This window comes from Xenopus laevis, chromosome 2S, assembly GCF_017654675.1.
Source record: "Xenopus laevis strain J_2021 chromosome 2S, Xenopus_laevis_v10.1, whole genome shotgun sequence".
In the NCBI taxonomy this organism is placed as follows: domain Eukaryota; kingdom Metazoa; phylum Chordata; class Amphibia; order Anura; family Pipidae; genus Xenopus; species Xenopus laevis.
The window spans coordinates 109,157,657-109,175,721 of NC_054374.1; the positions used below are offsets into that span (position 1 = coordinate 109,157,657).

At 40.0% G+C, this 18,065-nt stretch overlaps 1 protein-coding gene across 1 annotated transcript in view; it reads left to right on the top strand.

The window, feature by feature from the left end:
* The first annotated feature begins 6,780 nt into the window (after nucleotides 1–6,780).
* The window catches only part of efnb2.S (ephrin B2 S homeolog), a 33,727-nt gene continuing 22,442 nt past the window's right edge, over nucleotides 6,781–18,065 (top strand). Inside the window, 1 exon segment of the mRNA NM_001122597.1 lies at nucleotides 6,781–7,352. Within this exon segment, the coding sequence (NP_001116069.1) occupies nucleotides 7,231–7,352 (122 nt within the window). The 5' untranslated portion in view covers nucleotides 6,781–7,230.

Sequence of the window (18,065 nt, forward strand, 5' to 3'; positions counted from 1 at the left end):
TTGCACGAATTTAATATAGCTTTTGCGAACCCGGAAACTATTTAGCGACCACTTTGGACAGTGGAAGAAGGTTTGCGAACTTTATAGTTAGTGCCAGTGTGCAGTGAATGTAATAAAACTTCTTACTGAAAAAGTTGTAGAAATGCTAATTTTTATTCGTATTTGTGCAAATTGTTTTGCTCTATACGACTTTTATTACATTCCCCTGGTAATCTTTTAGAGCAAACATAACGACTTTTTCAGTAAGAAGTTTTATTAAAGTGACTGCGCATTGGCGCAAACTATAAAATTCGCATACAGTCGGAGGTGGTCGCTAAACAGTTTCCGGGTTTGCTATATCAAGCTATAGTAAGTTTGCACAAAGGAAACTTTCATTGCACAGAGGCATTACTTTTCGCATTGCGAATATTTTTTCCATAACCAAATTTTTTTTACAGTGCCCCATTAGTTTTTTATATCCCTATAAAATCATGGGTTGTTCATATATATTTGGGGGCACATTTACTAACGGTCAAATATCGAGGGTTAATAAACCCTCCAATTTGACCCTCGAAGTAAAATCCTTCGAATATCGAATTCAAAGGATTTACCGCAAATCCTTTGATCGATCGATCAAAGTAAAAATCGCTCGAAGGATTTTAATTGATCGATCGAAGGATTTTTCTTCGATCAGAAAAACCTTAGAAAACTGATGGGGAAGGTAGGCTCGGTAGGTTTAAAGTGGCGAAGTAGGTAGTCGAAGTTTTTTTTATAGAGACAGTACTTCGACAATCGAATGGTCGAATAGTCAAACGATTTTTACATCGAATCAAAGTTGGTCGTAGTAGCCTTTTTGATGGTCGAAGTACCCAAAAACATACTTCGAAATTCGAAGTTTTTTTACTTCGAATCATTCACTTGAGCTAAATGTGCCCCCTAATGTATATAAATAGTTACATTTTGTTTTTTTTTCAACTTGCACATTTATTCACCATAATAATTATGCAGAACTGTCGAATTCGTACAACAGACAGGGACTTTATGCGAACCCTATTTGAGTACTTGCTTTTATCAGCACCTTATCAGCAGGCTTTCATGTTACTGGTTACATAGCGGCTTTCTGATCAGTCGGGGCTCAGTGAGGGAGATTCTAGGGGCCCCCATTCAAGTTTCCCTTTGTACTTTGTATTTTTCATTTCCGATTCAGACGAGCTTTCCCGAAAACCTTCCCTGCGCACTGACTGCACAACCAGCACATTTTTTTGGTGGGGGGGGGGTTATCTGGCGTGGGATCCCACCCATAAATCTTACAGAGTAAATATTTGTACCAATCCGAAATACACAGCGATATTTTATCTTTCACTGGAATGTTTACAAACACTGGGATTCGTGGGATAAAAATGTATATTTGGGAACCACTTCAGCGCGTTTGTTGTTGTAACATCGCAAGGCAAAACGCTACAGCTCGAACTAGATCGATTGATATTATAGATAAGTAATGAAGATAGAGCTAAAGATGACAGACACATATAGAGAGACAGATATTACTGAGCATCAAACTGACACTGAATCACCAGCGACAGGGAGCGTTTATATCCTTCAGAAATGCTTAGACTTATTTACCAGTCAGCTCGTATCTTCAACCACATATTGTTACAAATAATAACCATGTATCACATAACAACGGAGTTTGTCTGTAAAAATTTCGATACAAAGATCAACAATTTGGATGAAAAGTATCACTTTTACTATCTATTTTTAAGATTATTCACTAAGTAAATAATAATGATTTGAATAGGGTCTAAAATCGCACAGACAATTTGAAGTGGCAAGTTGGAGCCCGAGAAAGAAGCAGAACAGCAGCAAATGACTACTGGGGCAAGTGTTTGTTTAAAAAGACGTCTGCTTTGCTTTTACGTGACTCCTGGGCTGGACATGTAATTCTGCAGGAAATATTGCAAATAAAGGGGGAGAAAGTGACAACTGTAGCACTGGGGATCTAGTATGGTATTCAGATGTGAATCAGTTATCTGCACTATTGCAGCAGTCTGGCAGATCCTCCAACTTGTTTTTATATAAAGTTAACTTATTAAGAATATTGATGATGATAAATAGATGGATAGATCGATAGAGAGAGAGAGAGATAGAGAGAGAGAGAGAGAGAGAGAGAGAGAGAGAGAGAGAGGAAAGAAGGAAAGAAAGAAATATAGATAGATAGATGAAAGAGATAGATAGATAGAGAGAGAGAGAGAGAGAGAGAGAGAGAGAGAGAGAGAGAGAGATACTGCAATTCAGTATATGCAATGTAGCTTCCTTCTTGCTTGCTTTCTCCCAAGGTATGTTTATCAAGGCGATTGTTTGCTGTTGTATTTTTAGCAGTTGGGTTCTATTTGGAGCCAGGACAAGGATTCCCGTTTCCTTAGTTTTACTCTAAACAAGGATGCAGCAGACAGAGGTCAGCCCTGACTCACAGCCGCCCTCACTCATCTATCTCACCGTGCGCTATTTAAAAGGAAAACAAATAAGAAAGAGCACAGGAATTGCGTGGAGCAACAGATATTTTGTTTCCCAGATGACAAAAGGCCTGTGCCACACCGAGGACCTGCAATTAGGTTGTGTAATAACAGGCATGGATGGTTCTCTCAGATATGGAACAGTCATTGTCATTGGCCATAGCTCATGGGCTGGGGGTGAGATGTGTGTTTGGATATTCCTTGGTTTGTCTATACCACTTGATGGATATCTGTCCAGCAGAAACCCTGTCTGTCTGCTACTTAATGTGATTTGATCCCATCCCAGCAGCCAGACTCTTTTCTTCTGATGAAAACCTGATCCACGACCTTTGTGAAACTGCAAATTAAATTAATAGTTTTCTACAAAAGAGACCTTTTGAAAATGGAGTGTGAAAGACAAACTGCTCTTTTTTTTGTCTCTTTGATGGTGCAAAACACATTTCTGAGATAAGAAACCACATTTAGGGAAGGGAAAGCTGGGGATGGGATCAAGGGGCCTCACAGGTTATGAGAATAAAAGACAAAAAAAAAATAATCCACGTTCTCCTCCTCCCTGATTGAATAGGTGGGGATAAGACACAGATGGTGGATGGAATTAGGTCGCTGCGACAAAAAAAAAACACACGTGTGAAGAGATCAGGAGCGTCTGCCCAAATATGTGCTTTATAGCCCCCTCCTGTCCATTAAATTTGGGTTGGAAACTAATCATTTCACCATTTCAATGTGACTTTTGTGTCACTGATTGGGCAGGTTTAGCAAACACTTGTCATTCACAGCACAAGTCACTTTCAGCGGGGGATGGGAATGGAGCAAACGAACTTCAAGTCACACTGCTGCCCCCACTGATAGACAAGGTTTGTGCCTACACAATAGTATATAGCCTCCGATTAAACTCGCACTCTCCTAGTCAGACAAGTGTCTAAACAGAGTGCTTCTCTTGCGCTTCTCTTGTGAGTATGACTCACTACTACTATAACAATACACATTCCCGAACGTCTAGGTGTGTGCGTGTGATCAGCTCAGTCAAAATGCTGTATGCAGAAACCTACATAAGAGCATAATTAATTAAATGTTCAACAAAATCGATTTTTTTTTTAAGTCTCAAGAGGTTATCTGGGGAGTTGTAGGGCCAAGAGGAGTCCTAGAAGGTTCATGAAGCCTGTAGAGAATTGTCGCTAGTGGGCGCTGCGACTCTGTGGGAAATAGAGCTGCTTAGTATTGGGACCTGCAGCTGCAGACTGGAATATTAACAAAACCTCCCCCTCCCATCTATCCCACTCTGTGAGCCTGGGAAAGGCAGACCTAGAAGTTTATATGTTCCCTACACGGTGCCCTCGCTGAACCTACAGAATATCTTATAGAATAAATAAGAGCAGTTCTGCAGTCAGTTCCTGGGCAACCACTTGGGAGTTTATCTCCCTCTCTTAGCCAATCAAGATTACTTGCCAGACGTGCTTGAGGGGCACAGTCAGCATCTGGCCTAGGATTTTTTTTTTATCACCTCTTTGCTTGTTGCAAAATGTGACAGTGGCATGTGTGATAGTGTACAGAGCATTATTGCACTGGAGTGAGCAAGTCAAACAGGCCCCAAGGGGCGATGGTGGGGGCTGGAGCCTGGCCCACGTGCATAGTCAGGCAGATAGGACAAATCCTTTCCAAATACACGTCTGCAGCAATAATGGACATTAACCCCTTGTCTGCCACATACGTTAAGCCCTTTGTCTGCCACTGATATACATTAACCCTATCTCAGATATCCACATTTAGCCTGGTGACTAATTCAGATAACATTAACCAATTGTCTGCCACATGATCATGCTATTACATTCACTAATATACATTATTCTGAGGTCACAGACAAGTTGCATGTATTCTCCTGTTTAGCACTGAGCTAATGTGTTGTACAATTAGCTTTGTCTGAGAGAGAGCCAGAGAGAGAGAGAGAGAGAGAGAGAGAGAGAGAGAGAGAGAGAGAGAGAGAGACTTAACCCTCTGCCTGCCACACAGCTTCAAATGAATGCTTATTATAGTCCTCCTCTATTTCAAAGTTTGGTGTGAGTTATAGTTCCACTTTAAGTAGGTTGTATTTAGTTCTCTTTGTAGTGTTTTATATGTACATAAACAGACAGCTACAGCTACAGCACACATTAGGACACAGGGGGCATGGGTGAAAAACATTGTTTCCAGATTGTTCTGCTAAAGCAGGAGTGCCCATACTTTACTAATACTAGGTCTACTTTTATTGATGTTGTCCCATGACAATCTACATCCATAAAAACATTGCTAGCATTCTGTTCCATGTAAAATATGACTTAACCTTAACATAAATATCTGAATAAAAAGCATGAAACAGAAGGGTGATTTAGACAAGCTGTTTGTTGACAGTGTCCTGGATCTACTGATCCCCAGCTAAAGGTCTACTGGTAGATCCCGATCTAGCTTTTGGGCACCCCTGAGCTAAAGCTTTTAACTCCACATTTCAACTCAACCCTGGGTGCTACAGCTTCAAATATAAAGGTTCCATGTAGGCTCTATTGGGTGGATGCACTGCACAAGTAGTTATATGGCATATGTCTTAGGGGCATTGCTCTGTAGAAGATTTGAGAGAATAGCACAAAACCATGTATGTTGCAGGTGGGGAGCTTACCCCTTTTATTTAAAGTGACCACCTGTGCATCAACGTTTTGGGGGGTTAACCCTCCCTTCGTTAGGGGCATTGCTCTCCCATTGCTAGGTAATGGGGCCTTATGCAGTTGTCAGTATGGCTTCTCCAATTATAAATGACAGATTCCCTTATTAGTTACTGTCTAGTTCCCCTACTCCTTGAACAGACTCCAAGCACAATGCAAAGGCAGTAGGCACAGTAGGAAGATCTAGAGAGTGCCAAGTATACCAATAATTGCTCTATAGCCCCATATAAACAGTTGGATTGTATAATGACACAGTAGTTCCATTAGATTTCCCCCACCTACTATAATATATCCATTACTAGACTATACACAGCTGGACTCTGGGAAGGGCTGGTTTGCTGTGGAAATGTGTATTTGATTTACTCCCACCCCTGTACCTCGGAGAAGGATATAGAATTCATTTAAACTATTTACTTCTGCTCCCCCTGTTCCCAGGGGATCAGTATTTTCTGACCAAATAAATCTCCCAAGATGCTCCCTGGAGGCTGATACAGAGTTCACAATGGTTATTCGGTGTGTTTAGGAGATTTAGAACGTCTGTCCTTCATTAACTGGATATCTCTAAACAGTTACATTTTTAGGGCCCGGGGCCCACGTAGTGTGTGTGTATATGTATGTATATATTTAAATATAATCCTAAATCCACGTTTAACTACTTATTTAAAGTGTTTGTTTACCTTTGAGATAACTTTAGTATGATGTAGAGAGTGATATTCTGAGACAATTTGCAATTTGTTGTAATTTTTTATTATATGTGGTTTTTGAGTTATTTAGCTTTTTATTCAGCAGCTCTTCAATCTGCATTTTAAGCAATCAGGTAACTAGGGTCCAAATGACACTAGCAACCATGCATTGATTTGAATAAGAGACTGGAATATGAATAGGAGAGGCCTGAATAGAAGAACCAGTAATAAAATGAAACAATAACAATACATTTGTAGCCTTACAGAGCATTTGTTTTTTAGAATGTAGTCATCAACGCCCAATTAAAAGCTGCAAAGAGTCAGAAGAAAAAGGCAACTATAAAAAAATAACTAATGAAAACCAATTGAAAAGTTGCTCAGAATTGCCCGTTCTATGACATAATAAAAGTTACTTTAAAGGTAAACCACCCCTTAAATGGCTAGCAGGTTTAAAATTAAACATTGTTCCTAGTTAAAACCATGTATCTAACTTAAGATAGAATTTATTGTTTGTAAAACATATCTTGTTTCAGTTACAGAATTGGTTACTTTAGATGAATTATATCATTAGAAATGTGTTTATACATAGGTTTGGTTTGATAGTTCCTAGAAACAGAGTGGAGATTGTCTATGTGGGTGCAGGTAGGAGCTGCGAGTGTCACAGGGTCACCTAATGAATATTAATAGCCGCCGATGAGTTCATGTTTTATAGTATGGGAGGTGTGTACCTGTCACACACAATACGATGCCAAGGAGCAGACGCGTTCTGTCTTAACCATCGATTGACGTGAAGCGCCGCCAATCCGCTCCGCTCTTGAGCATCTCAGCCAATGAGCGGGACGGGCGGGAGTGGGCGGGATGAGTTTATAAGGCGAAAGCGCTGCGCTGAGAGAGATGACTTGGGTTCAGTGAGAAGCAGTGCGAGGATTTGGAGCTGAGTTCATTATTCGTGTGCCCGGAGCAGCACTGCCGTTGGCAGACAAACAGGGATCCGCAGCTGCTTTTATCTGCGGGCACCTATAGGATACACACAGGGACTGCCTGGAGCTGGATTAATACAGCGCACGTTGCGGGCTCTTCGGATCTCAGACACAGAGAGCAGCAAGGGTTGCCGGATGACGGATCCCCTTGATACCAGTGTGGCCCCTTTTGGTAGCTCAGGATACAGTGCGTGTGAGCACGAGTTTGCCGTTTGGAGTTGATTTGTTGGCACAGCCAGGGGTTACTCCTGCCTCAGTCACAGCCACTCAGGGAGTTGGATTTCCCCCGCCGGTTGGACTCTCTTTGCTGTCAGGGGGTCGCTGGCTTTGACTGGAGCCGAAACGTTGCGTTTGTTCAGTGATAGTTTCTTAGGGCGGCCAGATGATGGCACTGAGCGGGGACTCGGTGTGGAAGTACAGCCTGGCAGTTTGGATTCTCTTGCTCAGGACTGCGATCTCCTGGTCCACAGTGCTGGATCCTATTTACTGGAACTCGTCCAACGCCAGGTAAGTGCCTGTCTCTATTTGACTCTGTGTGTCAGACTGTGGGCCCGATTTATACACACAATATAAACGACTCTCTCGCCCTGTGGCCCGTGTCATGTGGACAAGTGCTTTATATAATGGCTCTGCCCCGTGGCCTTACAGCGACAGTAGTGGGAAACTAAAACCCCGTCCCACGGAGCTCCTGTCTGAAGTTCACCGGCAGCTGGAGGGCCGTAGTCTGCATTTTGGATATCGTTGTCCTAAAACGATCCCCTTGGGAGGGGTGACTGTAGAGCGCTTTATTGCCCACCGATCCCGCTGTTAGATCCCCCCTCTCCTGTGAGACTTATAGGCGCCCCGGGAACACAGCCGTGACGTGTCAGGGTCACCCCGGTACAAGGTGCTCCTATTATCATGTGGGTGCTATGAATTATCACTACAGTCAGCTACTGAATAAACGAGCCGGTTGGGCTGATATTGCCACCAGGCTGGCAGGATCGCTGCTGATCTCTGAATCCCAGTATTTATCGGAAATTAGCTTTCAGTCCTGAAGGATCATTTATGTTCCCTAAATACTCGCATGGAGCTACCAACTAGTTTGTGATTTCCAAGAGGCAGGTTGGCATCTGCTTTTCTTTTAAACGGAGCCCTTTGTTGCAGTTGTTTGTGTTTCTCTCTTATCGCTGGGTTGGTGCTAAATATAAATAAATGCGTCTCCGTGGCAGCCTTATTATATATTCCTGCCCTTCTTATCGTGCCGATCTCTGCGTTACTGTAGCCCCCGCGCTATAGAATTGACTGTGACAGCGAGCGCAATATACGAATAATTGCGCCTGTGTCTCTTTGGGATTGTTAGCAGTGCGCGGGCAGAGTGTAAAGAGGCGCTGCTGCCTCAGACTATGCCGTCTCAGTATTGGCAGAGCAGGTGTTTCAGAGTAAAACAGGAATCCATAAACACATGGGAAATCGTGCCCTGTGTGTTAAATGAATAGTAGCATGTAATGGTACAGATATTCTACCCACAAGCCATAAGCAGCTTCTATGCCATCTGGATTCCTCTACCCTAAGCTTTTTCCATGGCAGAAAACTATTATTTCATTTAGGTTAAAGGAGAATCCGAACAGAGGTTTGTGAATTGCCAGTTTGTATTAAGCATTTCAATAAAAATTCCCCATGGCATGTGGCAGAAGGGTAAAAGGATCAGCATGAATGTGTGCCCTGTGGGTACCGCATCACTGTTTACCAATGTCACCCAGTAGTTGTAAAGGAGTTTCTATCAGTCTGTGTGTGCAGGTAGTTCAAATGCAAACATTCCTATAAAATAGGGAATACTGGATAATGACAAGGAAATTCAGAGCATAATAAAGCCAAAGAAAGGGGACCCTGTCCCCAAAAATTCACAACAGCACTCTCAGCAAGTCTAAACAGCAGCCCATCACTCTGCATCCGTGGCTAACTAGCCAAGCTGTTGTAATCAATCACTGCTGATTCGTGGAAGCGAAGATGCAAAGCGTTTGTCTATTGGCTGTGTATTTGGGCCCATTCTAGTCTGTGCGCATGTTGAGGGAGCTGGAAGGTCTACGACTGTGGTGGGTTCAGAGGCACCGCTTCACTTGCTGAATTAAAGTAAATGGTGGATCTAAAATCATGATCATTTCAGGCCCACAGAGGTCACTCTTTCAATGCACACAGCTTGCCTGTGCACTCAGCTTTCCCAGTTCTTCAGTTCCAGCCGATTTAATCCAGCCATTTGATCAAATCATCATATTTTAGATTCCATTTCTCTTAGAAAAAAACACTGTTGCTGTACACCCTTTGTGTCATATTTGTAGAAGATAAATATAAACGACCTTTAGTAACTTAACGACAATTTGTATTTGTGTAACAGCTTTTGTTGCACTACAGTTCCCACAGTCCCAACACAGCCTTGGAGTTGTATTACAACCCGCCAAAGGTTTGATGCCCCTACTTGACTGACCATATCAGTGTTGCCTTTTTTCGTAAAATCAGACGCCCGCCCTACTGGTTTTATTTTTATTTGCACTCAATGATCCAGGAATTTTACCTTGGAGACACAATGTGCTATTTCAGCTATAAAATCGGTTAGGAACATGAAAAGCATCATGGATTTTCATTAGTCAGAACCTTTATGAATACATCGCCCACTTCATTATGGAAATAGATTTTTTTTCCCAACTTTAGAGTCACTAATAAAATATGAATGTCATAGCTTTTAACATCAAATTTTAATTTCCATCATGATTTTCCGTGCAACATTAAACATATAAATATCACTATAGGGAATAGCAGGATAATAACTCTATTCATGAAGTCCTATCCTCACACTCCCATATAATTAGACTATTGAGTGCCTGCTCTTTGCTTCTTTTAGATTACAACCCTTGGAACCAATATTACAGATTAAATGGGCTTCGCTTTACCCAAGGGGAAAAAAAGCAACTTAATTTTTTTAGGTCGCTAACTGTAAAATTAGGATGAAATCAAAGCACGAGAGATGGAGGTAGAAGAAAAGCATTCTGGGTAACAGCAAAAGTAGCGCAGTAATAAACCTTAAATGCTGTTCATCTGGAAGAAGACATTTTTTATAACAATAAAATTTTTTTGTAGATTCATTTTATTTATTGAATATGTTTTTAAAACATACTATTTTTGCAATGCCTTTTTTTGGTTTATTATTACCTGGATGTTCGGGGCACTGTGAAATGCAATAGTTAAGTATTACAAAATATATCAAGGTTGTAAATCTGTTGAAAAGGACTCTGTATGCCCCCGCCTGCTGTGCATTGTTTTATAGGGGCCTAGTTTGTAAGTAAACAAATGTACATTCAGCCGTCTGTGAATAGCCCCTTGAACTGTGCTTGGCAGTTTGCATTTAGGTTAATCTTGTCAGTTTTAATATAGAAGGGGAAGAATGGAGAAATCACCGGGGGATGAATTGTTAGTGTTTTTACTCTGCACATTCTTTACATTATGTCAAGATGATAAACTGAAGGTAATGGTCCTTGTTCCAAGGGACGACTGAGCCAGTCCTTGAACAAAGTGCCTGCTGTAGTAACCATATCTCAGTCTCTGGAAAAGTGCCATAGACAAGAATTTATATAAAGACCCTTTCCCTGTGGGATAGCCATTTAACCCTCTCGATCACCACACAGCTCTGACGCGACTCTAAAATCATTGGGCTGGGCTCTTGGATCTAAAACAAGGCCCAGCCAAAGTTGAAACTTGGTTGGCAAATAGAAACAATGATAGAAATTGTTACCATTCTTGGGGGTTCCACACCTGCACAGGGGTGGGGGATATTAGCTAAGGTAAATTACTGACATGCTGTATACTTAGAAGGGGGCACGATTTAGATCTACTGAGTTGTCTTATCCCTTTTCTATGGTTCATCTGGGGTTTAATTGTTACATTATCTATTGTAATTATCTGCAAGCCTCTTATCTGTAAACCAGCTCAGGTAAAGCACTTTGTTTGGAGCAGTAATTGGCTTTATATTATGGTGGCAAGACAGGTCGAAGACACTGTACCTACATTGCCAGTTCTTTGTTTCTTTCTACTGTAATGTCAGACATAGATTATAATGATTAACACATAATTGTAAAGTGAGGCCATATTCAACGGAGCTGTTTATTAAACATACAGATTACATACCATTATTGACCAACACTAAAGTTAAAGATCTTAACCAGAGCCACCATATTACTCCTGCTATATACTGTATATATATATTTTTTGGAAGGATTGCAAACAGTGAAGCATATATTAAGTTTATAACTCATTTTCCTAAATCATCTAAGACGGTCTGTCTGTGGCTTAATCTCCCAGGAAGGGCTGCTGGGAGCTGCATATTAACAGCTGGAGAGTAATATTTTGGACATCGCTGGTAGACAGTATATTGGCATCACACTTTTTCTGCTGTTGGCTATATTCCATTCTGTGCACTTGTGGAATATTATGGGGAAAAGCTGAATGCTATATTGTATTTAATAGTTCAGCAATGGCAGTTGCCACACAGCTGGCCTGAAAACTCCAAATACCTCAATTAACGCAAAGATATATGAAATTAGCCATAGGTTCTGACATAGCAAGCTCACTGAGAATGTGCTCGCTTGCTTTCATCCTTCCATATTTGCTATATAACAGCAATAGACAATACACCCATGCAATTTTAGTCATGTCGTCATGAATAGTAAAATATACAAGCACTAAAGGCTGTTTAAAGAAGAGAAATATGACATTTGTTTTGGGAAAAGTGTTCGCAATGGAATCAATTTCATACCATATTCAAAATGTATTGGAATTGCAGCCAGTGGCCAAATAATCAAAAACATATTAAGTATAAGAAACAGAACTTTAAGGCCTTAGCAAATAGAAAATCTCATATTACATTTATGTAATTTGGGGGCCGATTCACTAACTTCGAGTGAAGGATTCGAAGTAAAAAAACTTTGAATTTCAAAGTATTTTTTGGGCTTCTTCGACCATCGAATGGGCTACTACGACCTTCGACTACGACTTCAAATCGAAGGATTCGAACTAAAAATCGTTCGACTATTCGACCATTCGATAGTCGAAGTACTGTCTCTTTAAAAAAAACTTCGACCCCCTAGTTCGCCATCTAAAAGCTACCGAACTCAATGTTAGCCTATTGGGAAGGTCCCCATAGGCTTGGCTAACTTTTTTTGATTGAAGGATATTCTTTAGATCGTTGGATTTAAATCCTTCGAATCATTCGATTCGAAGGATTTAATCGTTCGATCGATGGAATAATCCTTCGATCGTACAATCGCACTATTTGCGCTAAATCCTTCGACTTCGATATTCGAAGTCGAAGGATTTCAATTCCCAGTCGAATATCGAGGGTTAATTAACCCTCGATATTTGACCCTTAGTGAATCAGCCCCTAAATGTTTTTTACCCCGTAACATCAAGGGACTTTCTTTAAAGAACACAGGGCCCAGGCACTCCCATGAAATATCAATTTATTTATCTTACTTTTAGTAAAGTAAAATATGACACCGTAGGCTTATAGAAATCAGTGATATTGATTAGATTTCATCTGAGGTTGCTGCATGTTTTAGTGCAACAGTTGTTGTGGGGTTATAGGTCCGACATACCTGTATCTTTAAAAGGCTGACGATAAAGAAAAGAAAGAACACGGCAATGTGTGAAGGCAGGAACCCAACTTAAGGAAGCAACTTCAACCAGTTTACCTTTACTTTAGCCTGAATAGTCATTCACTTTTTATTTGGCTATTTTGTCCCTTTACAACCTTTTACGTGTAACAGGTCTAAATAAGTGTAAATATAAGCACCTTTAAATAGCAGTTGGCCTAAATAACACTCCTTACCTCAAAGTGGCATAACCACAAAATGATCAGTTTTGCACACGTGTATTGAAAATGGTCTACTGAGCCCTTAGTACTTTTGCCCCCCTTTCCAACCTCTACTGGGCCTGCCCTGCTGTGTCTGTAGTTTTGCCCCCGTAAACTCAGCGTATCTTGATATTTTAACAATAACTACTCACCCTAATAATATTGGATAAAAATACACATATGACTCCTGAAGACTTTTTGAAATAAAACTTATCTGCCACCTGTTCATTTACTGAAAAGGGGAAACCATAACCTGCTTCCACTCTGGAGTGTATAGACCATTAAATCAATTAAGATTCCACAGAGGATTCCATGTTAGAATATTCAACACATACATGAATAAGTACAACCGCTATAGGGCATATTATCGCAGAGCAAGAGTTGCAAAAGTTGACACCACTCTGGTCGGTGTTCAGTAAGCACTGCTACTGATGAGTTACAACTGCCCCTTTGTAGATGTGAAGAAACATTCCTTGAGTCAGTCTGCTGTTCATATGGGCCTAATCTTTTCCTTCCGTAGTAGCTGACGTTAAACAAACCTGTTTTTCAGGTCACCTGTCATGAATTTTAGTGTACTTGCTTATGTGCTCGTTCTTTGTGCGGTTACGTGGGAGACTAGTAATGGGTGTGTTCAGCTGTTTAATGCATTTTGATTCAGATATGCAGAGCAGCAAGCCTCTGTCCTTTTCACCCCTCACATCTTTTGAATGATTTTACCCATATGGTATATGAAAAGCTAAAGGAGGAACAGAAAATGGTCACCTCATCGTAAGAACAGCCTGGAGACTCCTGTGGCTCCATTGTTCACCCAAAGCACAGGAAGACAAAGGCCTAAGCAATTCGGCTCCCTCTCTCATGGTGGAAAATGCAAAGCGTTCACACAGCTTTCCTGTTTGACTTGCCTCATTCTCATTTCAAATTCAGCCCCATACTAGCGGTGTGAAATCTGATGATTTCTTTTAGTAATCCATTTTGTAGTTTCCATTTAAAAACACAGCCGAGACAATTTGCTTTTATTTAGAAGCAAATCAATCCACGGTCATAGTTAATAAGGGGATTACAAACCTTGCTCGATCTACACAGAGGTAATGTAAATTGACGACAGGCTCTAAAGAAACCGATCCCTTTTGGTTAAAGTGAGAGAGAGGGGGGAAGGCCATAGAGAATCTAACAGCAGTAATCTGATTTTATAGCAATAAAACCACCATTTTTGCTCAGTCTTCCACATGAGAAGAAATGTGCTTAATACTTCTCGAGAAAAAAAAAAAGGTAAAGGCATAGAAATGGTGCTGCCATGACAACATGTAGATTAGCCTGATGTTAGAAGTGACATGCTTCTCAAAGGGATGTCAGAATAGGCCCCTGTCTGGAGCTTAATGGTAGCAATGCACAAAACTTGGAGGGGGTAATAGTGCTTACAATGAAAGCCTTCCTAATGATCTCTTTTAACACATAGACTGAATATTTTCCACATTGAAGTGACAGTTCCTCTCATGTTCGTTTTATGGTTTCTTAGAGAAGAAAAATAATAAGTAACTTTACTAGCAGCCCCATAATATATTTACATGGCATATTTTAAATGTAACCAAGTCTACAAATATGTGCTAAAGTGAATAGTTAGTCTTCTCATTGCATGAAAATAGCTGGACTGTTGTTAACTTGGTTCAAAAGCACCTTCTCTATGAGTAATGCAGCTCCCTGTTGTGCTCTGTAGCCACCTGACATAACACATTACACCCCCCCCCCCGAGGCGCACCACTTTTATCCCCCCCAGCACATTTGCCACAAACACCTGCACTACTAGTGACATATGTGTGACCCAGGCTACAGCTTGGAAACCTTCCTTCATTTTACTGAATTTGCTGGAACTGTCTTTGCACCTATGTTGAACAATCTTGCAATCATTGAACAATCATAGCACCCAGCCCTATGAATTTGCCTATTTTTATTTTACTGTTTCAAGTACAAGTTCAGAATTGCCCCTCTAGTGTTAGTGATACTTTTATATAAAAAAAAAAACCATTATGTTCCAAATCTCTGATTTGTTACTATAGTTTAAAGTCATTGGAAAATGTAAGTGGGAAGGATTCACTATGATAACCTATCAGGTATTTATTAGTTTACAGCCATTGCCTTTGTCATGCAGTTAAGCAGTAAAAAAAGAAAAAAGAAAGCTGATTTCCTGACATTTGCTCCTCAGCTGAAAACAGCCCTTTTAAAATGAGAAAGACAAAGCTGATTCACTTTTGTTTCTTCCCTGTACTTTGTCACTATAGACTCAAGCTACAAGAAGCAATGACACTAAAGAGTTCTTTAAATGCCATGCTGTGCTGTAGTTTTACAGGTGCAGGACAAATAAAGAATATTTGTTTTATGACTTGACTGCTTGTGTGCTAGTTGAACAGAATTCTTTATGATGGAAAGATAGCTCAGACTGAGAGAAAACACAGAAGCCAACAGTAACTGTTCTGTCTGCACGAATAATCCCAAACACACTTTTTTGATTAACTGCGTCTCAGATGATTTCATTAAATCATGTTTCTTGGCAGGGTGGTTTGGAGAACTTTCCAGGTTTTTACATCTTTCTTTGTTCATAGGGATTCAAGCACATATACCTGGCTTTTACTTTACTTCATCTCAACGTTAGATTTTTGCTAAATACATGCTAATGGGGAAGAAAAAAAAATATATGTATATTATCAGTTGTTTTCCAAATGACCATTTGACTAGAATTGGGTGTGTGTTCATATATGCACAATCAACTAAGCCATCATTGTACATAGAGCACTAAAGTTAACTGCTAAATAAAGTTGCAAGCTGCTTGCATTCAACTGCTTTGCATGCCCAAGTGTTTAGCAAGACGGCATTCAGCTCAAGTATTTATGGAGAATGGAGGGAAGACCATTCTGGATGAGTGTCCAGCAAGTTTACAGCCTCTTTTGCTTTTGAAATGCAGCCTTGTGCATGACAAAAGGGAAAGTTGAATTACATTGGCCCCACGCTTATTATTATTAGGATAAAAAGGGTTTCTGCACTTAAAAGGCAACCCTCATTTCCTGAACCTCCTTAATATTGAGCTGAGTTCATCCGGCTTGTTCCCATATCACAAATGTAGTTCCATAAGAATGCCTGAAATTGGTTGAGCACCACAGTAGGTCTGCAGAATGAAATCTTTTCAGTATGTTGGCCTTTTAGTGCAAGTCTAGGTAATCCTATTTATGTTTTGCACACTGAAAATCACAGGCAGGCTGTTCCAATGCTATTCGCTTGTCTGTGTTAATTTAAAGATTCTTACGGTGCACTGGATTTGGCAGTTAGTAAAACAACATTCTTGCATTTTGAAGCAAAGGGGAAAAATGGTGTTGAGATATGAGAGAGAGAGAGAGAGAGAGAGAGAGAGATGATTTCAGTCAGCCTTTGAACATTTAGGGAATGGTGGCCATAATGAATATATATTTATGGGTTGTTTGTATGACCCATATACATTCTGCATCCATCTTTCATCTCTTGTTTTGAAGGACTCTTTGCATTTGCAAATATAAATCAGGGCCAGGCAACCAGTTTGACTCCACCAACTGCAGAAATACGAGTTAACAAGTAGTTAATCCTTTTTTTTTTGGTCTTAGGCAGAGTTTCTTGGCTAATGGGTGATCAAATTCAAAGTCTGCTAATTTCATAAATCATAATGTGTCATTATTTAGATGAATGACTTGCTTCTTTAATTTTGAAAAGTGTCATAATTCAAAGTGTGATGTCATACAAAGAACAGAGGGCCACACAGTGCACAGCTGTCTAGAGAGAATATTAAGGGGGGGGGGGGTGGCTAGAGGACAGAATATGACAATGAAGACAGATGGAAAGCAATGCTGGGTGGAAAAAAAAGAAGCACTGTTAGCATGCATAATGCAAATGTACGTTTTATTAAAACTGAGATTAAGGGGGTCATTTATTAAAAAATTTATTTCGTTTTTTTTCCTCGAAAAATTCATGGTTTTCTATCGTTGTTAAAAAGCTCTAAAAATTTGAGATTTATCTAGTGAAAAAAAACCACAAAAACTTGCCAATTAAAAGTTGTCGGGGTGCTATAGAAGTCAATGGGAGGAGCGCTGATCCTATTGGATCATTTTTAAATCAGAATGTTAAAGGTTTTTGGATTTTTTTTTTCTCTACGATTTGTCAGATAAACTAGAATTTTGTATAGGTTTTCGTGGTATTCTGATTTTTTTTTCGCATTGTTCAGCACATTGTTTCGTCCGTACTTTTTTTTTATAGGAACTTTTAATAAATTCAATGACAGTTGTGGTTCGTGAGTTTAGCCGTGGTTTCAAAAACTTCTGAAATCACTAAAATCTGACATTTAATATATAAGACTCCACATCGCAATGGAAATCAGATTTTATTTTTGAAACGCAAACTTGCAACTAATGTAGATCTGGAAAGATTTGGAGACTGAAATGAGGTCAGCAGTCAGTCTAGTTTAAGCTTAGGTGGGCAACTGAACTGTGTATAAAATGTGTCTTCTTTTTCTTGCATCCAGTCACAATTAAAGAGATACTGACACCAGAAATTAAAACGTTTTTACATTCATCATAGTATTAACTTTACATGCTTCTTCTTATTATTTGCCTGGTACTTTTACATAAGCTACGCCTGTTCGTCTATAAGGAGGCTGCCATATTTGTACAACCGGAGTCCATTAGAATTAGAAACTGTAACTGACAGGCTGAAATGAGTCAGGTTGGCAAAAGTCAGGTTTAGGAACTTCAAGTAGCAATTACTTACAAAAACAGACCTCTCGACAAAAAAACATAACCTATAGGTAACTTTAAATGTACATTTATATTTTAAAAAGTAGTTTTATAGTGTTAGTATCACTTTAAATGTCATTTTATATTTGGTTCGGGAGCTCTGCCAACTTTCAGTTTGTCAGTGTCGAGAAAGGCTCCCAGTCATGTCCAGACCTATTTCTTCTAGCTGCTTGCATATAGATGTGTTCAGCTGGGCCCAACTGGATTTTAATAAGATGCATTCGGCGTTGCACTTCTGTAGCTGTACAAAACATGCATGCGCTGCTCTTTTCTGATTTCACTAATGTTAACCCAAACAACTAATTCATTTTAGTGAACCAGATGGTGAACAGAGAGAAAGGGATGTGGAAATCCTTCTTATGGGTCACCTTGGAGTATCCACACTTTATTGATATGGGCATTACTTGGCAGCTGCTTTTATTTATATATTCCAGTGCTAAAATCTAATCTGTGTGTGTAGTAAAATTTAGTTCAGCTGACTGCCTGTATTTAGAAGTACTTAGAAAGTGCATTTACAAACATTTCATCTTT